The sequence below is a fragment of the Chiloscyllium plagiosum genome, unplaced genomic scaffold, assembly GCF_037043375.1.
Source record: "Chiloscyllium plagiosum isolate Xiang-an unplaced genomic scaffold, Cpla_swu_hap1 HiC_scaffold_35, whole genome shotgun sequence".
Lineage (NCBI taxonomy): Eukaryota > Metazoa > Chordata > Chondrichthyes > Orectolobiformes > Hemiscylliidae > Chiloscyllium > Chiloscyllium plagiosum.
Genome location: NW_028270173.1, coordinates 13195253 through 13221192, shown reverse-complemented (window position 1 = coordinate 13221192; position 25940 = coordinate 13195253). Strand labels below are relative to the sequence as shown.

The following is a 25940-nucleotide window of genomic DNA, read 5'->3' as shown; positions in this document are numbered from 1 at the left end:
AGATGACATTGCTGCGTGGGTAGGTTCTGAAATCCCACGCATGAGCAGCTTACAGGGAATTCATTCTTCTAAATTCCAATGATCACAGGCTCATCACTCAACCCCTCTTTCAAGACAGTCCTTCCAAACATGGTAACAGCAAAATGAAGCTTCTCTGTACTGTCTTCAATGCCAGTAAATCTTACCTTAGATAAGGAGCCCAAAGCTATTCATGTAACCCAGCTGTGGTCTGGCTAGTGCATTATAATCCTTTTACAGAACTGACCTACTTTTATTTTCCATGATCTTTGAAATAAATACCAACATCTCATTTGGCTTCTCTAACACCCACTGAAATCAATGCCAGTTTTCTGTGATACATGAATGAGGACTCCTAAATCCCACTGTTCAGTAGCTCTAAGGGGAGGGGATCCAGCAGAGGTTTACAAGCATGATTCTGGGATGAATGTCCTGCCATATGAGAAATCGTTATGGACTCTGGGTCTTTACTCATCAGTGTATAGAATGATGGGATGGGGTCTGATTGAAACGTACATAATTCTGTGACACCTAGATAGAGCTAACATCGAAACGATGTTTCCACCAGGGGGAGAGACTCAGAATGAGGGCACAGCCTCTGAGTGAAGAGATAACCCCTCAGAATTCAGATGAGGAGGTATGCATTCAGCCAAAGGGTGGTTAATCTGTGGAACTCATTGCCACAGAAGGTTGTGGAGACCAAGTCTTTGAGTAAATTTTAGACAGTGATTGACAGGTTCCTGATCAGTACGAACATCAAGTGTTATGGGAGAAGGCAGGAGAGTGGAGAAGGAAGGAGAATGAATGCAGGAGTTGAGAAATATATCATCCACAATTGAATGGCATAGCAGACATGATGGACTGATTGCCCTGATTCTGCTCCTGGTCTGAAATTCCAGGAGACTCTGCCCTAATCTTTACTGAATGGCAGAACAGGGTCAAGGAGAAAATGGCCTGCTCCTACTGCTGGTTTGTATGTTTCTATGTTCATAATCAATTAACTCTTGAGGCTGGGCAGACCCTTAATTGAGCTGTACTCGAGGTTTGCCCAGCTTTGAGACACACAAGGCAGCCGAGCTGTTCCAATCCATTTGCATTTGATGTTTCTACACAATCGTGTGACTGTGATTAAGGGTCGACGCACAGAAATCAAATGTTTTAGTTTTAAGTAAAGCACATTAGTGCTGCAGCACATTGCACATTGTGTAAATAATGTCAAATTGTTCACCTTCAAGAGAATATTTGTCACACACGCATGTTATTTCTGTGGATCCTGTTAAACCTTTTGTTGTCCCTCTCATTGAGTGGACCCTGTGCGGAGCGGTGGATAAAGATGTGGCAAGGCTGAGTAAATGACAATGGAGACAGCATCTGGTGCAATGCTAGATTGAGACAAAAACATCAGCCCAAGGTTGCCCAGTGGGAGAAGAGCATGTCCCAGGCTTAACCCTCAGGTCTGCACTCACAGCCTTAGCCAAGGCTCCAGGTCCATGGCTAGGTCCGGGCACCAGATGGCTGAGGCAGTGACGTTGATGTATGTGGACCCAGGCCAAGTCCCTACAGCACCAGCAGTGGCTTCACAGGTGAGATTGGCCCAGCATGAACTCATGGCAGCAGCATTGGTGAAGGCGAGGCAGCACCGGAGTGTGGTGAGTCTTTGTTCCATTGGCAACGGTGTGGTGAAGCACAGTTGCAGTCATGTCATTGGTTTAGCAGCAGGGGACCCGAGGCATCAATGTGGAGAAGTGTGTATCCAGGCCCATGTCTGAGCCAGAAGGGGAGCTGTTCCAAAGACCACCTCACTTTATTGAGATAAGTTTATGAGATGAATTTATTGTTTTATTTTTCTGGCTTTATATTCTGTACTTTGGTTTACTTTCTGTGTTTAAAGATAGGGCCATCATTGACAACATTAAACAACATTTTTCCCTGCATTTGTTATTAATATACTTTACAAGAAATCAAATCAAATCAAACGACTGGTCTGTGTGATGTTTCTGGTCCATTGATCTCATCAAGGTGTTTGAGTGCAATTGGCACAAAGTCATCTTAAATCTAGACACATTATCCTTTTGTTTTACTTGTTTAATTCTTGCAGTCAGGTTTTCCACCGCAAAGTTACACGATTAAATTTCTGGATTCGGTTAGCCTGGATTGCTGATACAATAATCACATTACACGTCACTGCCATTTTTTTTGTTGAATGCAGTAGCAATGTGCCTATGCAATGGTTGTATTGTAACTTGAATCTGAAATGAAAATAGTAGTCTAAAATGCATTTCGTTGCTCATTTTGGATTGTATGGCATTATTGATGTGTGAATAATCTTTTATTCCTGTTGTGTCCCAATTCTTTACCTGGCTTTTTCTCCCTTCTTTACCTTGATTTGGCAAAGCACCTTGCCCTTTATTTGTAGCTATCCTCTTTTGTTGCTGCTGAATGTTGAAATTTACCAAACTGGGAATCAGCAACATGAGTTACAGCTGACCACTCTGAACAAACTCACTTCAGTGTTTGCGTTACATAGACATTTCTTGACTTTCTCTATGACTGTTTAGCAAGTTAATAGAACAGAAATTAACTAAAATAATGCCTGGGTTTAAACATTGTTTTTAATCATAGCAAGTATTTAAGAATTCAGACTATAGCAGATTGCGATTGTACAAGACATTGGTGAGGCCACTTTTGGAAGATTGTGTATGGTTTTAGTCACCTTCCTTTTGAAAGGATATCTGGATTAGTGGTGCTGGAAAAGCACAGCAGTTCAGACAGCATCCAGGGAGGATAGGACTACAGTGGAGAAGGTTTAGAAAAGGTTTACAAGAAAGTTGCCTAGAATGCAGGTTTTGAGTTATTAGGAGAGGCTGGATAGACTGGAACTTCTTTCACTGGAGCATAGGACATAGAGTTTCATAATATCACAAGGAGCACAGTTAAGTTGATTACCAAAGGTGTCTTCCTGTGGATGTGGGAGTTCAAAACTAGAAGCATATCTTTTAAGGTGAGAGCAGAAAGGTTTAAAAGGGAACATAGGGGCAACCTTTTCACACAGGAGGTGGTGCATATGTGCTGGTGGACTGACAGAGTAAGTGACAGATGCAGGTAAAGTTAGAACATTTAAAAGATATTTGGATAGGTACATGAAGAGAAAAGGTTGACAGGGACAGGGACCAAACACAGGAAAGTGGGACTAGGTTAGTTTGGAAAACTTAGTTGGCACGGATGAGTTGAACCAAAGGGGCTGTTCCTTGTGTTCTTCGACTCGATGATTTGCTTCCTCAATGACTCTAGCATTCTTTTGATTCTTGTCATCTTTTGTTCTTAAATATAGATTATTGTTCAGTTTTGCTGCAGCATTTTTGATTGAAGACTCTGTGCCAAGCAGATCCGTGATCAGGACACACTTCCCCAACCACAAGTAAAATGTAACACAGAAATTTGAAAAGGCTACATGTACAGTGTACTTTATCAGGCTATCAACAAAATGTTGTCAGGGGTTATTTTCACTGATGCAGATAGTGATGAGAAAGAACATTAAACCAGAAATAAATGATTTTTTAAAACTCCACCAATATTCTGCAGAACAGATATTTTCATGGAGAGAACCATTATGTGTGAATGCCCTGATTAATACAATGAGTTGCACAACACATCCAATATAGATAGTCAAATTGGTCTTCACTGCAGTCTCACACCACATAAATGTTGGAAAGGCTAAAGTCCTGTTTACTGTTTTAAAGGCATCATATGAGTTTCCTTCTCATCAATTTTATGACATAACACCTACCATAATGTGACAATATTTACATATTAACAACAAGTTACTATAAATAACAATATTCATAGACCTGTGTAACTCCAGTCCACTTTGTCAGCGTTATTTTACCATGTAAGGGCATTGCTGCAGCATGATGAGATTTCCAGTGAAGTGAAATTGGCAGGTTTATCACAATTGCAGCCATTAACCCAAAAATGACAGAAATATTCATTGGGCCAGGCAGCATGAAAATGGCACTTGCTCATTACCTGAGTCGAAACTGAAGAGAGCCAAATATCACAGCAGCAGCTGGTTTGCCACCTCCCATTCCCTCCTACCGAAGGTCATTCAGAATCTCATGCTGAAAACCATACCACTAAGAATCCCCATCACTATGAAGAAGGTGAGAATTGGGAAGTTTGATGGTGGAAATGTTCACAGATGTTCATTCTTTTACTTGCTCAAAGGACAGATGTGTTGCCTGCTGGGCCTAGTTGCCCTTGAGAAGTTGGTGAGCTCTCTTCTTAAACTGCTACAGTCCATGTGCTGTAGGTAGACTCACAACACCCTGAGGGAGGGAATTCTTGGGTTTCCACTCAGCAACAGTAACAAGTTTCCAAGTCAGGTTGGTGAGCGATTTGGAGCTAATTTTCAGGTGGTGGTGTTCCCATGTATTTGCTGCTTTGCCATTTTAAATGGAAGTGGTTGTGGGTTTGTAAGGTGCTGTCCAAGGCTTTTTGGTGAATTTCTGCAGTTCAGCTTGTCATTAGTACACACTGCTGTGACTGAGCATTGGTTGTAGAGGCAGCAGGGTATTTGTTGATGTTGTGCCAGTCAGGTGGCCTGCTTTGTTCTGGATAGTGTCAAGCTACTGGGGTATTGTTGGAGCTGCACCCACCCAGGCAAGTGTGGTGGATTCCATCACATTCCTAGCTTGTGCCTTGCAGATGAGTGACAAGCTTTTGGGAGTCAGGAGGTGCGTGACTTCACACAGTATTCTGAGCCTCTGACCTGATCTGAAACTACCTCATTTATATGGTGAGGCCAGGTGCACTTCTGGTTAATGGTAACCCCTAGGATGTTTTCAGAAGGAAATTTCATAAAGGCATTATATGTCAATGGGCAGTGGCTGGATTGACTGTCATTGGAAAAGGTCATGACTCGGCATTAGTGTGGCACAAATTTGAATTCACACCTGTCAGCCTTAGCTTCGATATTGGTCAAGGTCTTGCTGCATTTGTACATGTGATGTTTCAGAATATGCAGAGTCATGAATAGTGTTGAAGATTGCACAGTCATTGAACATGCCAACTTCTGACCTTATTACTGAGGGAAGTTCACTGATGAAGCAACTGAAGACATTCATGTTCATGTTCATCTTCCCAATGTGCCAGGTAACCAGTGGAGAGTTTGACGCCCTCCACCCCTCATTGCCACGGATTCCAGATTTGCTGGAGTTCCTTGATACCACACTCGATGAAATATGGCTTTGATGCCAAGGGCTTTCACACTCACCATGCCAGAATAAGACAAACTTCTGGTAACTTACAGAACGTGGCATTTGTTGCAATTTACCTTCCATTCCCTCACCACCCAGCCCCCATGAGTTCCTCAAATCACACTCGGGAGAAATGATTTGGTATCCCCCTGGAAATACTCCCCTGAGCCCAATCTGAGACCCACTGACTGATTCATCTCCAACACCGTCATGTAGCGCCACCTCCCGCCTGTGGAGCAACATTACAGACAGGAAGGTCCCCGGGTTCCTGCAGCTCACAGCTCACTCTACCCAGTCAGTCCCTCTCTACAATTGAGCTTCTATTTGTTTCTTCTCTCCCCCTCCTTCTTTCCCCCAGACTGAGACCGACCCCATCAGTTTACAGTTGGCAGGAGACAGGGGGAGGGGGTGAAATTATGGGATGGATCTGTCAGTGCCCTTTTATCCCGCAGATTGTCAGCGGGGCGGAGTTTTTCCCGTCGTAATTCCCTCCCGGATGGAAGATGGGAAAGAGCCTCTCAGTGAAAGTGTGGGTGAAAGTGTGGAGATGGGACATGGTGTCCGCATTGTAAAATGACACCTGTCCACCCTCATAGTCCAGGAAAACCCCGATCTTCCCGGGATTCACACTTGAGGAGAGAAGGGTCCATGGTGGGGTGGGGGGAGCGGCTAAGTAACCGCATCCCGGATACGGCCACAGATCCCAGAATCCCATCTCTCAGGAATCAATCTCTCCGGGGAGTCAGGGAGCGGCTGCTCTGTGTCTCCGAGTCTCACACTGGTCCGGTCCTCAGACAGGATGAGCAGGGGATGCGCTGTGTTCGGATCCAGAGTCAGAGAGGCTGGAGCTGGGGGAGAGATCAAATAATAGAGAGGGAGAGAGGGACCATAGAGAGAGAGGGGAGCAGGTAGTGAGGGGTTGAGCGATGGAGGGAGTGGGATGAGTGTGGAGGCGAGATAAGGTGAGTCTGAAAAGGGGGAGTTTGAAGGAGGGGAGGGTCAGGGAAAGAGGAGTGAGTGACAGAGAGTGCAGTGACTGATGAGAGTGGAGGAATGAGGAGGAAGGATAGGTAAGGCGGATGGAGGGAGAGAGAGGAAAGGAGATTGAAAGGTGGTATGAGAGAGAGAGAGGGGTGTGGAGAATGAAGGCAATCCCAGAGGGTGGTGAGGAATGGGAGGGTTGAGCCTAAATAAATCAGTTCACTCGCCTTCCCGGCTCCCACCCAGCGCCTCACTCTCCCCCCTCCCGCTGCTGCTGCTAAATCAGTCTGCCTCCCGGTTGGAATACAGACACACTCTAACCTCACACCTTTCAGGCATTGTCTGAGCTGAGATGTCACTTTTTAAAAATAAAACCAAAAGTTATCTCGTGACTGCGATGTGAATCAAATTCTGGGATTTACATATTAACCGAAACCTGCAACCGATTTAGCTGACTTAACAGCAATCTAGGTTTGTTCAGTACATCGCAACATTTGTGTGACATTTTCTTCTTTTACCAAAAATTCTGTGTCCCGTGATCCTTCCCCACTAGCTCCCTGACGAAGGAGCAGCGAAAACTTGTACTTTCAGATAAACCTGTTGGACTATATCCTGATGTTGTGTGACTGTTACCTTGGTAATTCTTAGTGTCGTGAAAGACGATACTTAAACGTAAGAGACTTACAGACCGGATCCCCGGAACTGCCTCCGTAACTGTCATCTCATTCTGTCGATACCTAGTACTTTGTGTTTGAGGGTGAGCGGGTGGTAGTCATTCACACAACCCAGCTCAGTGATCTAGGCCTTACACCGGATTGCACCAGAGGGTTTGTAAATGAGCAGTGAGCTCAGTCTGCAGCTCCCCGCCCATCTCCACCCCCGCGCCCTCTCTCTCTCTCTGCCCCTCCCCAAGGGACAGCACTCCGTGGGTCTTCACCCTCCCGACTAGGGTTCAACTCCCCCGCCGCCCATGTTGCGTTTCTTCTTCAATGTATGAATATTTCATTTTGTTTCTGTCAAAATATCGAGAGGATAAAGTTTAAAGTAACAATTGTTTGCAGTGAAATTCAACGGGATATCGATGACCTGAACGTGTTTACCTGCGGAGGAACAGTGAGACTGGGAACAGTTTGAATCCGGAAGTGCTGAGATTGATCATGGCTTCCAGACAGCAGCTCCTGAGACTGACCGAGGAGACAGTTTGTCCCATTTGTCTGGATTTCTTCACCGATCCGGTAATACTGGAATGTGGACACAATTTCTGCCGCTCCTGTATCACCGAGAGTTGGGAAAAGAAGGAGATAAACTCCTGCCCGCAATGTAGAGAGGAATTTCCGGAAAGAAACCTCAGGGTAAATCGGGCCTTAGCGAATCTGGCCGAGGAGGCTCGAAAATTAAAGCTGGATCCGAAAGAGAAGGAAAGTAAACCTCACTGTGAGGAACATCAGGAAGATCTGAAGCTGTTTTGTGACACTGACAGGAAATTGATCTGTCTGATTTGTAGAGATTCGCGGGAACACAGAGAGCACCGCTTCCTGCCGATCAATGAGGCTGTTGAAATCTACAAGGTAAAAGAGAGAATATTTTATAAACTGCGCGTTTCATCACACATTCCTGATCCAACACCTGACCCAACACATCTAATTCTGCAATTTCTCTCCCAATTCTAGAATAAGCTGAAATCTTCCTTAGATTCTCTCACAGAGAAGAAATCGGGGACTCTACAAACGGAACTGACCCAGAAACGGAAGATTTCCGAAGTGAGGGTGAGCTCTCCCTGTGCTGATTCTCTGGGATCTCGGTTAGTTTTGTTCCCTTTATCGCGGGACATGAATGAGGTTTCACATTTCATTTGGTAGGAACAGGCGAGCAGTCTGCAGACCCACATCACATCCGAGTTCACTAAAATGCACCAGATTCTCACTGAGAAAGAACAGCGTTTACTCAGAGATCTCAGGGAAGAAGAGGAGAGGGTTGTAGAAACAATGGAGAGAAACCTTCGAGAGATTCAGGAGAATTTAAATTCTATTGAGGAAAAACTCTCAAAGTTGCAGAAACAGACGGAGCAAAAAGACGAGCTGGTGTTTCTGAAGGTGAGGGATTATTTTCCAGGTTAGGTAATGGAAGTTTCACCCAGTTACAAAAAAAACCTAATGATAATTGTTAAATTAATAAAGCAATTATAAAACAAAATAGAATTAAATTGAATCTCTGACTGATGTTGTCAATGAAGGAACCGCTCCCACACCGTCTCAGAAAGGCAAACCGACAGCCTCCCAGGAATGGGGTGTGATCTTGGTAGTTGCTCAGTTATTATCTCCGTGTTCCCCAAGTTTAATTGTCTCCTGGAACTCCCACTGTAATCCAGTTCCAGTTCCATGTGGAGAGTGTGTGGGTGAATCTGGTATTTTGGGAGGGAGAGAGTCGCTGTGACTATGAGCGGGACTGATGGGCAGTTCCAGTTTAATCTCCTCAATCTTCCTTCCAAAATGTATCATTTTACAATTCCGTGTTGTGTCTGCTCATTTCAGCAGACTGTCTGTCTCTCCTGAAATCTGTTACTGCCATCCTCACTGTGATTTATTTCTTTCAGGAGGCAACTTGTCGGAAGAGAAGGTAGAACATGCTCTTTACTGAAACTTTGCACAGTTTGCTCAATAACTCAGTCACGGATTATTATGCGTTATCTCTTTTTTTTGTATTTTTCGAATACAAACGTTTTGAGTGCAATACTTTACTGTTTAGAGAGCACGTCCAAAGTCTCGCGCTATTTCAAAGGAGCTTCAGAAAGTGAATAAAATAAACATGACACCCAGATATTAATGCAGATGCAGGATTGAGAGTATCTTAAAGGGGCAAAGAGGAATAGAGATGGAGGGTTTCAGGGAGGGAATCCCAGAGCTGAGGGTCTGGGCAGCTGAAGGTCCAACCTCCAATAGGGGGAGAGACTAAAATCAGAGATGGTCAAGTGGTGAGAAGTAGAGGAGCAGGTTTCTCAGAGGGTTGTGGGACATATGTTGGACATAAGGATTTTAGATGTTTTGGTTTTTCATCTCTGTTCCACAAGCTCTATTTATAATACAGCAAGGGAATGGGGGAAATGTTTATCATCGCCATGGTGTGTGATGTCTCAGTGACTAATCTGTTATCAGGACATAGGCCTTTCTCTGGACCTGGGGGTTTCAAAACCTTGTCCTTGCATTATAAGTGATCCAACAAGAACTTGATAAAGATAAGACAAACATTTCACTTTCTAGCCCTTTCACTCAAATATGAACAATGCTGAAAGTTTGAATATTTAAATAACGTCATACATGTTCTAACAAAGCAGCATTTATAATATCATCTGTTTAATGTTTACAGGATTGATGATGAGGAGAAGACATTCTTAGCTGCTGACGGCTCTCTGTCTCTCGCACAATTCACCGGCCCTCTACAGTACACAGTCTGGAGAGAAATGATACACACCATTCACCCAGGTAAACATGTGTATTCATTTTCCTGACGATAGATCCAGTTGTGCAGGGTCTCCAAGGCTCCAGTTTCCATCTTCAGATCGATAGTTACAGAGTCATAGAGATGTACAGTCTGGAAACAGACCCTTCGGTCCAACTCGTCGATGCCAACCAGTTATTCTAATCAAGTCCCATTTGCCAGCACTTGACCCATATCCCTCTTAACCCTTCCTGTTCACATATCTATCCAGAAGTCTTTTAAATGCTGTAATTCTACCAGCATCTACCACTTCAACTGGCAGCTCATTCCATATACTTATGATCCTCTGCATCAAAAAGTTACCCATTAGGTCCCTTTTATATCTTTCTCCTCTCACCCTAAACCTATGCCCTCTAGTTCTGGTCTCCCCCACCCGAGGAGAAAGACCTTGTCTATTTCTCCTATCCATGTACCTCATGATTTTCAACCTGTATAAGGTCACCCCTCAGCCTCCATTGCTCCAGGGAAAACAGCCCCAACCTATTCAGCCTCTACGTATAGTTCAACCCCCACACACCCCAACCCTGACAATATCCTTGTGAATCTTTTCTGATCCGCCTCACATTTCACAATATCCTTTTGATAGGAAGGAGACCAAAAGTGCACACAATATTCCAAATGTGGCCTAATCAATGTACTGTGCAGCTGCAACATGACCTCCCAACTCCTAAACTCAATACTTAGACCAATAAAGGAAAGCATACCAAATGCCTTCTTCACTACCCTGGAAATTTTGGAATTGGCGTCAAGTGACAGACGAATGGTGGGTGTAACTGAGCAGGGACTTGAGCAGGGCATACAAGACTGAGTCATGGTTGGAAGTGATGAGTTCTGTGGGGCAGGAGCAGGCAGAAAGAATGGGTCTACCTGGGCAATCCTGTTTGTGTACTTTGGGAAGGATGTCGAAGCGAGTTGTGTGGGGTCGGGGGATTATCAGCTGGGAGGCAGTGGTTTTGTGGGCGGATCACCAAATGAAATTAGGTTGATGACTGTGGGTGATACAATGGCCTGATGTTCCATCATGGGGTCACAGGCTAGGGCTGATAGGAGGAGGTATCTGAGTGGTAACTCAGCTTCTGCAATATAGAGGCCAGTCTGTCAATTACTACAGCACCACCCTGATTAGCAAGTTTAATAACAAAGTTAGGGTTGGCTATGAGAGCACAGAGCACACTGCTGCCTCCCTCTCTCACCTGTAATTGGAAAAATGTATTGATTTTGTTTCCAACTTACACACCGCTCTCACCTTCACCTGGTCTATCTCTGTCTCCTCCCTTCTCTTCCTTGACACCTCTGTTTCTATTTCTGTGGATACGCTGGCCACCAATATCCACAATGAACACACCAACGCCAACAGTTCCCTGTGCTGTACATCCTCGTACCCAGCTTCCTGTAAAGACTCCATTCCATTCTTCTAGTTAATCTGTCTCCATCGCATTTGTTCCGATGATGCCAACTTTGACAAAGGAGCCTCTAAAATGTCCACCTTCTTTCGCAAGTGAGGATTCCCCAGCACTGTTGGCAACAGGGTCCTCAGCCGGTTCCGACCCACCTCCCACACTTTAGCCTTCACCCCCTCTCGTCCCTCCCGCAACAGTGATAGGGTGCCCCTTGTGGGAACGTCAGTCCCACCAGCATCCACAACCAGATAATCTGCTGTCGTTTCCCCCACCTCCAGCAAGATGTCACCACAAGATACCACATACCTCCCCTCCCTTGTCCACTCTTCTGTTAGGGACACCCTACCCACTCTCAGCTTCACAGCACCTTCCCCTGCAACTGCTGAAGGTGTAACATCTGTCCGTTTACTTCCTCAGTATCCAAGCGCCCAAACATACCTTGCATCTACCTGCACTTCTCACAATCTAGCTGACTGTATTTGCTGTTCACAATATGGGGCCTCCTCTACACTGGGGCTATGAAGGGTAGACAGTGTGACCAAATTACAGAACACTAGCATTATGTTTGCCAAAAATAGACTGTGAACTTCTAGTTGCCTTTTAACACTGCCCATTCCCTGGCTGACATCTCTGTCTGAGGCTTGCTGCAATGCTCCAGTGAAGCTTAGTGCAAGCTGGCAGAACAGAACCTAATTTTCCACCAGGGAACCCTGTAGCCTTCCAGACTCAATAGCAAATTAAATAACTTTGGGGTCTGAGCCTTCCCATGACCTTACCCAACCCATACAACCAGGCCTTGTTGTCACAGAGTCTGCTATTACACATCACATATTGTCGCCACTAAGTCTCCATCATCACCTTTTCAACCCCTAGCCAGATCGTTGTCTACACCTTTGTCTGTCTAACTGCTGTTCTCTCTCTTTGGGGTCTATCCCCACTATCATTTACTCTTTACCACTTCCCACACCCAAACCAAACTTCTGTGCAAAAACCAACATTTTCCTTGTGACCATTAGTTCTAAGGAAGGTCATTCCATCCGAAATGTTAACTCTGATTTTTCTCCACAGATGTTGCCAGACCTGCTGAGCCTGATAAATATCCATCGGTTTAACATAGTCAAGCATTAAACAAGGCAGAGATATTTATAATCTTCCATAAGGGGATGGTGAAAAGCCAGCTTGCAGATAGTGAGGCTGATAGAATCACAGAAGCCCTCCAGTGCGGAAGCAGGCCATTCAGCCCTTCAGGTCCACACCACATCTCTGAGCAGTATATCTCTGTAAGTCCACATTTCTCATGGCTAATCCACCTAGCATGCACTCCCCTGGACACAATGGACAAAAGCTGCACATCTTTGGACTGCGGGAGGAATCCCATGCATACACAGGAGAAAGTGCAAACTTCACGCAATCGCCTGAGGCTGGAATTGAACCCAGCTCCCTGGTGCTGTGAGGCAACAGTGCTAACCATTGAGCCACTGTTCCAATACTTAGAGTAATCAAATTGATCAAACAGTGAACCCAATGGCTGCTCCATGAATTTGATCAGAAGGCCAATTCAATTTGAAGGTTCTAACTCAGTGCAATGTTCTTGGTCAGTTTTCAAAGGATTCGGAGTATGACAAGGTTCTGGGTGGTCCTGCAAGAGGAAACCGATGTGCTGCCTGTATGGAATTAGCTGCCAGAGGAAGTGGTGGAGGCTTGTACAAATACAACATTTAAAGGCATCTACATGAGTATATGAATATGAACGGTTTAGAGGGTTATGGGTCAAGGGCTGACAAATAAGACTCAATTAGTTTAGGATATCCAGTCGGCATGGACGAGTTGGACCGAAGGCTGTTTATGTGTTGTACATCTCTCTGAATCTACAACTCTAATGAAAGAAGCATGACTTTCTCTTGGGAAATAGGGCAGGGCTAATTGTCTGATCTGTCAGGAGTGGGGGTACTTTTGGGCAAGTGATAATAATTCCATTATTTTGAAATTGGTTATGGAAAATGTCAGACCGAACCTAAAATTTATAGTTCTAAATTGTAGTAAGGATTTTGAAATTTGATGGTATTAGGCATTGATTGGGACAAACTGATCACAGGTAGAGGGATGGTTGGCGTGGGAAACATTCTAAAATGAGATAATGGGAGCTCAGAGACAGTATGTTCCAATTAGTGTAGTGAGAAGGGCAAACTTGGTAGGATGAGAGAAACTAAGGCTCTGGTCAAGAAACATAAGGAGGCATTTGCCCAGTATTGACAGCTGGAATGAAGTGAACTCAGGAGGGCAAAAATAGAGCTTGAGATAGCTTTGGTGTATTGGGTTAAGGAGAATCCAAAGAGATTCCACCACATACAAGAAGAGCAAAATAATAACTAGGAAGGGAACAGGGCCCCTTGCAGATCAAAGAGGATGTCGATGTGTGGAACTATGTGAGATAGGTGAGATGCGAATGAATATTTCACATCAGTGATTTATTGTGGAGAAGGACATCGAATTTGGGGAAATAAATAGGGATGTCTTTAAGAGTCCATATTATAATCATGGATGTGTTGCAGGTGTTGAAATACATGGTAAGGTTCTAGGGTGTGCTGCTGAACAAATAGACCTTGGAGTGCAGGCTCATAGCTCCTTGAATGTGGAGTCGCAGGTAGATAGGATCGTGGAGAAGGCGTTTGGCATTGTTTCCTTTATTGGTCAGAGTATTGAGTACCGGAGTTGGGAGGTCACGTTGCGGCTGTACAGGATATTGGTTAGGCCACTTCTGGAATATTGCTTGCAATCATGAGGGGCATGGATAGGATAAATAGACAAAGTCTCTTCCCTGGGGTGGGGGAGTCCAGAACTAGAGGGCATAGGTTTAGGGTGAGAGGGGAAAGATATAAAAGAGACCTAAGGGGCAACGTTTTCATGCAGAGAGTGATATGTGTATGCAATGAGCTGTCAGAGGAAGTGGTGGAGGCTAGTACAATTGCAACATTTAAAAGGCATCTGGATGGGTATATGGGTTAGAGGGATATGGGCTAGGTGCTGGCAGGTGGGACTATATTGGGTTGGGATATCTGGTTGGCATGGACGGGTTGGACTGAAGGATCTGTTTCTGTGCTGAACATCTCTATGACTCAATGACGCTATAAGGGCAGATAAGTGCCGTAACCTGATCAGGTTTATATATTCGTAGAGTCAGAGAGATATACAACATGGAAACAGATTCTGCGGTCCAACTTGTCCACACTGTTCAGATATCCCACCCTAATTTAGTCTCATTTGGCAGCAGTTGGCCCATATCCCTCTAAACCCTTCCTATTCATATACCCATCCAGATGCCTTTTAAATGTTGCAATTGTACTAGCCTCCACCACTTCCTCTGGCAGCTCATTCCATACACGCACCACCCTCTGTGTGAAAAAATTGCCCCTTAGGTCCCTTTTATATCTTTGAACTTTGTGGGAAGTTAGGGAAGAGATTTCTGAGCCCATTGCTGAGATATTTGTATCATCAATAGCCAAGGGTGAGATGAGCAAGACTGGAGGATTCTTAATGTTGTGCCATTATTTAAGAAACCCTGTAAGGAAAAGCCAGGTGATTGATGAGCCTGACGTCATTAGTGGGTAAGTTGGTGTGGGGGATTCTGAGAGCCAGTTATCATCATTTGGAAAGGCAATGATAGTCTTCATGGCTTTGTGCATGGGAAACCTTGACTCATTGACATGATTGAGATTTTTGAAGAGGTTACAAAGAAGATTGTCCTCATGCCCTGTCTCTTCCCTCACTCTCATTCTCCCTTCCCCGTCCATCACACAATGCCCATTCCTGTCAGTTCCCATTACTGTCACTCTCACCCTCAGCTTTATGCTCTGTTGTACCTCACTCTCCCTTCTACCCCACACTCCAATCTTATCTCTCCCCTCCAACTGGCTCTGCTACTCCTTTGATGTTCCCTCTATATCACTTCCCAGCTCTACCTCTCCATTACTCCAAATCTCACTCGTTAAAAGTCTCATATTGTCCCCTCCCACTCTACCTCACCCTCTCTCCTCATATTTATTTTCACATTCCCTTGTCCGTCCATCTCCTCTGGATATCAAGAATACAAGGCAATTCACATAAACACAATTAATCATAAAATAGAATAAAGAAATGTAGATGCTGGAAATCTGAAACCAAACCAGAATCAACTGGAAAAGCCCTGTAGTTCTGGCAGTAACTATGGAGAGAAAGCAGAGTTAATGTATCTTGTCCAGTGACCCTCCTACAAAATTAGATAGTAGCTGGAAAAAAGTGGTATATATGCTGAAGACAGGGTGTCTAGGTGGGAGTATAGGGGTAGAGTTTGTCAAGAAAAACAAAATTGGTGGACACAGAGCCCAGAAGGAGAGAAAGATAGTTAGGCAGATAAAGGGAAAGATAATGGTGAATCAGGGAGACAGAAAAGCTGATAGTGGGGTATGGAAGGAGGTGAAATAAGGCTGGCTGTACTGAAAGTAACTCATGTCATGACAGGGCTTGGAGTGTCCACGTGGGTAAAGGGCATGGAACAAGGTGTTCAGGCCCTAACATTATTGAACTCAACATTGAGTCCTGAAGGCTGCAGTGTCCCCAAGTGGGAAATGAGATACTGTTCTTCCAACTCAAGGCTCAGCACAAACTGGAAGAACAGAATCTCATTTTCCACTCCATTGAGGCCACACAGGTAGAACTTTATAAAACTTGGGAATTACATTGTTGGGAGTGTACTGTAGACCCACCATGGTCAGAGACAAATTAAACGCTGATGTGTAGCAAATCTCAGAGAAGTGCAAAAACAAAATGTTAATAATATCAGGGGAATTCAGCTTCCCCAGGATGAACTGGGACAGACAGATTGTGAAGGGCTTGGACAGGACAGAATTCTTAGAATGTCTCCATGTGATCATTTTAAGGCAGTGTGTAGAAAATCCAACAGGAGACAGGGCAGGGTTGGAACAGCTGAGATTCACCAAGATGTTGCCTAGCCTGGAGCCTTTCACCTCTGAAGACAGACTCGCTTGGCTGGGAATGTTTTCATTGAAGCAGAGAAGACTGAGGGGAGAACCTGATGAAGGTGTAGAAAGTTATGGGGATTACAGATTGGGGAGACAGAAGGGTAGTTTTCCCCTCAATGGAATGGGCACTAACAGGTGCATAGATTGAAGAAAAGAGTAGGAGGTTTCTCGGAGAATTAGGGATAATGTTTTTCTACCCTACAAATCCTCATCCACAATCCAGAAGTTGTCCTACTTCCTCACCCTTGCCTACTTGCCTCTTTCTCATCTACGCTCTCTCTCTTCAACCTCACTCTCTCCCTCCAGCAAAGCAACCCCTTTTGACAATGCACCACCTCTCTTACACTTCTCCTTCATTTACCCGTCTTCCTCACACTCTCCTCTCCCACATCACACTACTCACCCCTCCTGTCTCCCTCCATGCTCCAACTTCAACGTCACCACCCTCTCCATCCTCACACTTTACACTCATCCTAAGCCAATATCAAACACATCACTCCCTGGTCCTTTTACCCTCGTATCCACTTTTCATCACTCTCCCCCTTCACTCACACTTACCCTGCATTTTCTCTTCCAACCCATTCTCCTATCACTCCCCCACCTCACTCCAATTCCCTGACACTCACATCCCGTGACTTTTCCCTCCCCTCACTCACTCCACACCCTCAGCCTTCCCCTACACATCTCCCTTTCACTCTCTCCTCCCCTCTGTCTTATTCTCCTCCTCTATGTCATTTTCCTCATTTGCATTCCCCCTCGCTGCCAATTTTCCTCTCCTTTTCCCTTACCCCCTGCCTCTCACCTCCTCCCACCCATGACCTCACACACAGGCCAACTCTTTATTCATCCCATCACTCTCTCCAGTTTCCTTCTCCCTGTCCCTCACTACACTCCCCTTCTGTCTCCATATAGGAACCACTCTCCTCACCTCCCTCCCATCACTCTTCCATGGATTTCACTCTCCACCCCACCCAACTCTCTCCTGCTTTCAGTGTCTCCCTTCTGCTCACTCACCCTACTCTTCCTACCACCCAACCTCACCTCTCATACAGCCCCCTTCTGCTCACTCATCCTCTCCCTCACTGTTCCCTCGAGCAGTTTCCCAATCCGGTCAGTCTCCGCTCAGCCTCTCTCTGCTTTCACCCTCTGCTTCACACTGCCCCTCACTCCCATCTCTCATTCACCCTCCTCTTCCACTCCATTCCTCCATAATCGCTCTAACATGATTACCCCCACCCCTGGCTCCACCCTCCCTTTTAATCTTACCTCCTCATACTCTCTTCCCCTTCACTCTTGCCTCCACTTCTCTCCCTCTTCACCTCATCCTCAAATTCACTCATCTTCTCCACATTCCACAGACTTCCACAACCACTCTCTCCTTCCTTTTAAACCCCCATCCTACATTCTCCTCATCTTTACTCTCCTCTCCCCTTCACAGACTCCACCACATCCTGCAATGCACTCACCCCCAAAACTCATTATTTTGTTAACCTCTGACTTCCATATATGTATTCCCTGTACTCTTAACCCTTCCCTCACTTTTATATACCCTGTCCCTCCCTATCACTACTCTCCTCCCCTACTCACTCATCCCTCTCATGTCTTTCTTCCCTCCAGCTCAGCCATCCCTTCCTCCTCCCTCTCACCTCCCTTTCGCTCTTCCCCTTACTCACCGCATCTCCATCTCTCAACTCTCCCACTCACTCTCCCGACCTGCAAATTTCAAATGTCCACTTATTTTGCAGGCTCCTGTCCTCAGCCTCCCATTCTATACTGTCCCTCGCTGTCCCCAACCCCATCCCAAACAGTCCCCTCCCCTCACAAAACCTCCACACCCTCTCCCACATCCTTACTCAGCTTCCAATCATTCCCTCTTCCATCACTTCCCCCATCTCTTCACCCTCCCATTTCCTGCCCTGAAGTTAAAAACCTCCTACTCATTTCCTCCCACTCTCCATCATGCTCCCCTCCCCTTCCTTAAACCTTCCCTGACAAATGCAACCTCACTCAACCCTCCCTCAGTCTCCCCACTCACTTGCTGCCCATCAGTCCTGCCTCCCCTCACTATCCCAATTCCCACCCACTCACATCACCTCACTCTCCCCTTCTTCTTGGATTCACCAACCTTCCCCTTACTGTCCCTTCCTGCCCCAAATTTCCCTTTCCCCTTACCCTCATGTTCCATTCATACCATCACTCCTCCTCATGGTCACTTCCCCATTACTCTTCTGTTCTCTCATTCCCCCCTTCCTCTTCCTCTCCCTTACCCATTTCATCACACTCACTCTCCCTTCCTAATCTGTCTCTTCCACCCAGACCTAGCCATCTCTCTTTCAAGTCCATGCTCCATTCCTCTCGTTCAGTCTCTCCTGTCCCTCACACTGCTCTCCCCCCACCATCTCCCCACTGTTTACTCTCACTAACCCCTTCATTCTCTCCCACCTCTCCTGTACCCCTCACTCTGCTCATCACTCTCCCTCCCCCTCCTGGCCCCCACCATCTGACACTCCCCTATGCTGTCCCACACCCCCTTGCTCTCCCCTCACTCTCGCTCTCCTTCCCCACCCCCATGCTTCATCTCACTCCACTTCTGCCACACTCTCCACTCACCTTCTGCTTCAGTTTACACTCCCCAGTGCACTCCCCCTGTGCCACTACCATCACACTTCCCATTCCCACAATTACTCCTTCTTCCACCTACTCCACATGGCTCCCCAGATGATGTTGCACTTCCCAACCTTTTCTCTCCCTCCCACTCCCTCGCTTTACATGTTCCCATCGCTCTCACCTGAGCACTCAAACCTCCCATTGCTCACCCCACTCTGAGCTACCTCTCATTCTCCACACCTCTCTTATACCACCCCTCACTCTCCCCTCTTCTCTCTCCCACCTGTTCTCACTCTCCACCGTCTAGCCCATATCTCCTCACTCACCCCCTCTCTTTAACCTTGCCCTCCCTCCTGCGATATGGTTAAGATTAGGGTTTTGTTCTTCTTATGCACTTCATTTTCCCACCCACTCCTCTCCAAATGAACCCTCTCACCTCCTTCACTCCTTCCTCCTCATTCCTTCACTTCTCCCTCACTCATTGTACTCTCCCTGACCCACCTCTCCTTCAAACACCTCTTTTCCAGACTCACCCTAACTCCCACTGCCTCTATCACTCACTCCTCACTACCTGCTCCCCTCACTCGCCCTGGCCTCTCTCTCGCTCCCTCTCCCTGACGATGTTATTTGATCTCTCCCCCAGCTCCAGCCTCTCTGACTCTGGATCCGAACACAGCGCATCCCCGGCTCATCCTGTCTGAGGACCGGACCAGTGTGAGATTCGGAGTCAAAAACCAGCCGCTCCCTGACTCCCCGGTGAAATTTGGTTCCTGGGAATGTGTTCTTGGATCAGAGGGATTCACATCAGGGAGACATTACTGGGAGGTGGAGGTGGGGCAGAAGACCTGGTGGTATCTGGGAGTGGCCCGAGAGTCTGTGAAGAGGAATGGGGGCATCGAACTAAACCCAGAAACCGGATTCTGGATTGTGTGGCTGATTCCAGGAAAAGGTTATTTTGCCTCCACCTCTCCCTCACCAACCCCACTCTACCCGAGCGTGAATCCCCGGAAGATTGGAGTTTTCCTGGACTGTGAGGGTGCACGGGTGTCATTTTACAATGCGGACACCATGTCTCATCTCCACACTTTCACCCACACTTTCACTGAGAGGCTCTTTCCCTTCTTCTGTCCGGGAAGGAATATTGACGGGAAAAACTCCGCCCCGCTGACAATCTGCGGGATTAAAGGGCACTGACAGATCCATCCCATAATTTCACCCCGTCCCCCTGCCTCCTGCCAGCTGTAAACTGATGGGGGTCGGTCTCAGCCTGGGGGAAAGAAGGAGGGGGAGAGAAGAAACAAATAGAAGCTCAATTGTAGAGAGGGACTGACTGGGTAGAGTGAGCTGTGAGCTGCAGGAACCCGGGGACCTTCCTGCCTGTAATGTTGCTCCACAGGCGGGAGGTGGCGCTACATGACGGTGTTGGAGATGAATCAGTCAGTGGGTCTCAGACTGGGCTCAGTGGAGTCTTTCCAGGGGGAACACCAAATCATTTCACTGCAGGTCAGTGGAGTCTTTCCAGGGGGACTGGGCTCAATCAAAATAAACATGTCAGGCTGATCTTCTTTAGACTTCCACCATGTGTCAGTAATGTATATCCCACACATAATTTGATAACATTGAGAAACTGGTCTTGTTTTGCTCAAGTCTGTAACTATTGCCCAGAACGTTAACTGTTCTTTCGTAAAATTAGAAAATTTGAAAACCTCAGATTTGAAAGTGATGGGTAAACTGGTCATTTATGTCATGATCAGATAATATTTAACAATGTTTGAAACTGTTCAGTTGGTGCAAACTGCAGTGTAGGTGCAGTCACAGTCATCACTTATCCCTGAGTTATTGCTCTCTCAGCATTATCTCCAGTGAAATAATCCTTAAATCACCCCAACGAAAATGTCTGTTTGATAAAAAGATCTTTACTCTAGCACTTTACTTTGCACAGATCCTATTCAGATTTTCCATGTTTATGTTTATGTAATTATAATTTATATTGGATTGCAGTATCAAATTTGAAATTAGTTTCTTCAATCAAGTCAATATCTGCAATTCCCTAGAGTGAACCAAGATTTCTAAAACAATTACTTCAACAATAAATCCAAGAGAGTAAACCTGTTGCCAATTTTTTGTAAATTTCTCCAGAATATTTCTCCTTATACCAATGTCATCTGGACAATTTTAAAATTTACTGTTTCAAGTCAATGGAGTTACCTGGAAATGATCCCACGTTTACTCTGGACCTTCAGTCGTTGCTCCCTTCGGTAGGGTCTTAGTGTCAGAGATTGATTGAATCCTACAGCAGAGAGATAGGCCCTTCAGCCCAAAGTGGTCCATGCCAACCAAAAGGTCTATCTAACCCCAATTCCCTGCCCTTGGCCCGTATCCTTCTAAACCTTTCCTATCCATGTATTTCTCCAAATTTCTTTGAAATGTTGTTAATGTACCCGTCTCAACCACTTCAGCTGGCAGCTTCTTCCGTATGCAATCCATCCTCTGTGTAAAATCATTGCCCCTTTTATTTTTTCCCCTCTAACTGGAAACTGATGTTCTCTCTTCCTTGATTCTGCAACTCTGGGTAAAAGACTGAGTGAATTTACCCTATCCATGCCTCCCATGATCTTATTCACTTCTGTAAGTATCCCTTCCCCCAGTCTCCTCCACTCTAAAGTAAAAAGTCCTCACATGTCCAACCTTTCCCTCTAACTCATACACTTGAGTCCAGGCAACATCCTTGTAAAATTCTTCTGCACACTTTCCAGTTTAATAACATCCTTCCTACAGCAAGGTGACCAAAACTGAACCCAATACTCCAAGTGTAGCCTTACCAATGTCCTGTACAACTGCAACATAACTTCCCAACTTCAGTGCCCTGACTGATGAAGGCCAGTGTGCTAAAAGTCTTCTTCACTGTCCTGTCTATCTGTGATTCCACTTTCAGAGAACCATGTACCTGAACTCCAAATCCCTCTGCTCTACTACACTCCTTAAGGCCCTAACATTCATCATGAAACACTTACCTTGATTTGACTTTCCAAAATGCAGGACATCAGACTTTTATCTATATTAAACTCCATTTGCCATTTCTCAGCCCACTTCCCCAACTGTTCAAGGTCCTGCTGCAATTTCTGAGAAACCTCTTCACTGTCCACAATACTGCCTATTTTAGTGTTATCTACAAATTATCATGTGGTGGGCAGTGGTAACATCCACATGTTTCAGAACGTGAAGCTGTAAAGACGTGTGGATAGAGTATTCAGCCGGTCCAAGTCCAGTCCCTTTTCCCATCCTGCCCTGCAATATTGTTTTTACAGTCAAACTTTCATTCAATTTTGTGATTTGGAGATGCCGGTGTTGGACTGGGGTGTACAAAATTAAAAATCACAACACCAGGTTATAGACAACAGGTTTAATTGGAAGTGCACTAGCTAGTGTGCTTCCAATTAAACCTGTTGGACTATAACCTGGCGTTGTGTGATTTTTAAATTCAATTTTGTGGTATTGTAAGTGTTTCCGTTTCTTAAAATAAACTGTCAATGTAAAGCCGCAACAACAGGTCGGTGAGATTAACCTTGGTGGTGGGAACTCATTGATGGGCTGAGTCAAGCCCTACATAGACGGAAGTGGTGAAGGGCTCTTGCACTGGAAATTTTAAGAATAATGTTCAACACAGTTAAGCAATTCTGGATAATTGAGGAATGCCAGTGTGGGTTTATTCAAAGCAAATCATGTTTTTAGATTAGATTTAGATTAGATTCCCTCCACTGTGGAAACAGGCCCTTCGGTCCAACAAGTCCACACCGACCCTCTGAAGAGCAACCCACCCAGATCCATTCCCCTACATTTACCCCTGACTAATCCACCTAACACTACGGGCAATTTAGCATGGCCAATTCACCTAACTTGCACACCTTTGGAGGAAACTGGAGTCGAAAAGTGTGGTGCTGGAAAAACACAGCAGGCCAGGCAGCATCAGAGGAGCAGGAGAATCGACGTTTCGGGCATAAGCCCTTCTTCAGGAATGAGGCTGGTGTGCCAAGAGGGCTGAGATAAAAGGTAGGGGGAAGGGAATTTGGTGCTGAATCCGAAGGTTGGGACTGAGAATGTAAATTTCTCCAGCTTCCTCATTTCCCCTCCCCCCACCTTATCTCAGTCCCAACTCTCGGATTCAGCACCGCCCTCTTGACCTGCAATCTTCTTCCTGACCTCTCCTCCCCCACCCCTTCTCCAGCCTATCACCCTCACCCTCACCTCCTTCCACCTATCATATTCCCAGTGCCCCTCCCCCAAATTCCCTCCCCCCTACCTTTTGTCTCAGCCCGCTTCTCCTGCTCCTCGGATGCTGCCTGGCCTACTGTGTTTTTCCAGCACCACATTTTTCAGCTCTGGTCTCCAGCATCTGCAGTCCTCACTTTCTCCTCCCTGTGGGAGATAACTGCATGTTTAACTGAATTGATTGAGCTTTGGGCTGAAGACACAATTCGGATTCTGGACTTGAAAATGCTTGTGACAAATTGTCACATAAAAGATTTAGAAGTATAATTGAAGCCCATGGAATGAAATGCCAGTGATAACATGAAGATGAATTTGACTGGGTGACAGTGAAGGAGGATTTTTGAGATGAGGTTAGTTTTACAGTAATGTTCTGTGTCGGTCTGTTCCAGGAACACTGAAACTCAGCAGATCTGGCAGCGAAAATGCCTCTACATCAATTTCTGCTTTGTTTCAGATTTCCAGCATTTGCTATTCTTTGTTTTTTGAACACTAGGTATGCTACAAACGTCAATTTTCACTGTCAAGGTGTGCTACAAAAACAGAAAGTGCCAGTGAGAATCAGCAATCTGGGTGGAGAGAAAGAAGAGACAACATTTTTGGATCCAGTGACACTACTCCAGTTTCTTGAGCTTTTTAATTTTTGCAGGATACCTTGTGATTGGCAGTGAAATGCAGGTTCTTCCAGACCATTTCAAACTGTTGATGAGTTAGGTTTCAAGTCGGCTGAGGCATTAGCTTCCCCACTGTCGACCAAGGACCCCACTGCCTACCAAGGGCTGAATGGTGGCTCAGTCGATAACACTGCTGCCTCATAGCACCACCGTCCCAGATTCGATTCTCAGCCTCAGCTGACTGTCTGTGTAGAGTTTGCACATTCTCTCCGTGTCTGCGTGGGTTTCTTCCAGGTGCCCCGGTTTCCTCCCACAGTCCAAAGATGTGCAGGTCAGGTGAATTGGCCATGGTAAATTGTCCATAGTGCTAGGTGCATTAGTCAGAGGGAAATTGGTCTGGGTGGGTTACTCTTCGAAGGGTCGTTGGCCCAAGGCCCTGTTTCCGCACTGTAGGGAATCTAATCTTATCTTCTTGAATTCCCTTTTACATTGTAGGGCTGTGCCTCTATGGTGAGAAAAGTACTGTGAAGCCTGTCTAACCCATCACATAAATCAACACCTTTCTACACCCTCTCACTGGACAGACACAAACAGCTCTGAACAAGCATCATACTGGTTTTGAAATATTTCTCGCACCTCAGCTGCTGCCTGGCCTGCTGAGTTTCTCCAGCATTCTCAGCGTTTGTGTGGAATCCGATGCTGCAGAGGGCTGTTGAGGCTGGGTTGTTCAGTATACATAAGGCTCAGATGGGTAGGTTTTTAATGAGGAAGGAAATCAAAGAGTATGGAGTTAAGGCTGGAAAGTCAATTTGAGAATGATCAGATTAGCTATGATCTTATGAAATGGCAAAGCAGAGGAGAAGTCACATCTGACAAACTTCATTGAGTTTTTTGAGGAAGTGGCAAAGAAAATTGATGAGTGTGATGGAAGTGTGTTTTTCTGACTGGAGATCTGTGACCAGTGACGTTGTGCAGTGACCTGTACTGAGACTCGATATAATAATAATTTGGAGGAGCATATAGGTGGTCTGAGCTGACAGTGTGTGACATGACCATTAAAAACCCAGACTGACACTTGAGTGCAATACTGAGGGAGTGCTGCAATATTGGGACTGCCAATCACAATTTCATCCAAACCTCATATAGTGGTGAAGATAAAAAATATCCCACGGCCAATGTTTATCCCTCATTCAACATCAAAACTATGAGATGACTTGTTCTCATTGGTGTTTATGGGCGTCTTCTGTGTACAGCCTTATGTTCCACGTTGCAACATTAAATTCAATTCTGAAACACTTCATGGTCTGTAAGAAGCATTGAGATATTATTAATGGTGCTATGCAAATACCAGTCTTTTTATTTGAGGCATTCAATAGGTTACTCAGGAACTTGACAGTGTCGGTATATCATGTTATCACTTGTGATAGTGACTAGTGGTTATAAATATAAGACAGTCACTAATATATCCAGTGGCTGGCTTTCCCTCTGCTGACTATAAGATTCTGCAGCAGAATGAGGTCATACACCAATCAGTTTTCTTCACCATTTGATTGTGGCTGATATATTTCTCAGACCCATTCTCCTGCCTTCTCCCTGTAACCCTGGTCCCTTTACTAATCAAGAACCTATCCATCTCTGTCTTAAACACACCCAATGACTTGGTCACCACATCATACTGCAGCAATGAGTTCGACAGATTAAACACCCTCCGGCAGAAGAAATTCCTCCTCTTATCAGCTACACAGTCAAAGAGTCATAGAGATAGCATAGAAACAAACTCTATGATCTAACTCATCCATGCCAACCAGAGACCCTAAATTACTCTAGTCCCATTTGCCACCATTTGGCCTGTTACTCTCTCGGCCCTTTCTATTCATATACCTGTCCAAATGCTTTTAACTTTGTAATTTTACCAGCCTCCACTACTTCCTCTGGCAGTTGATTACACATTTACACATTTTTTTGAAATTGTTGCCCCTTAGGTCCCTTTTCGTTTCTTCTTATACAGCTATTTTTATTGAGAGGTAGATGTTTTGTGAAATTACCAAAGTACAACGACAATAAACAACAAAAAACACTGTGTAAAAAACTAAAAGAAACAACAATGCAAACAAAACACAGCTATCCTATTGTGCAAACTGAACAAAGCATTGAATGCAATAAATAAAACAGCTCAGCACAATGAAACATTCGCTCCCGACCTCTGAGACCATTGAGTATGATACAGGAATTTATTTGAAATGCTTCCTTTAAGGGCATCAAGTTCACTAAATCAGATCGTCATGG

The 25940-nt window shown here is 45.3% G+C and overlaps 1 protein-coding gene across 1 annotated transcript; it reads left to right on the top strand.

The window, feature by feature from the left end:
- The first annotated feature begins 4634 nt into the window (after positions 1 to 4634).
- Positions 4635 to 24952, top strand: LOC122541438 (zinc-binding protein A33-like). The gene is made up of 6 exons (XM_087979267.1): positions 4635 to 7822; positions 7925 to 8020; positions 8114 to 8347; positions 8848 to 8870; positions 9618 to 9733; positions 19418 to 24952. The coding sequence occupies exons 1-6, from the start codon at positions 7412 to 7414 to the stop codon at positions 19966 to 19968; spliced, it is 1431 nt and encodes a 476-aa protein (XP_087835393.1). The 5' UTR covers positions 4635 to 7411; the 3' UTR covers positions 19969 to 24952.
- Positions 24953 to 25940: the final 988 nt, after the last annotated feature.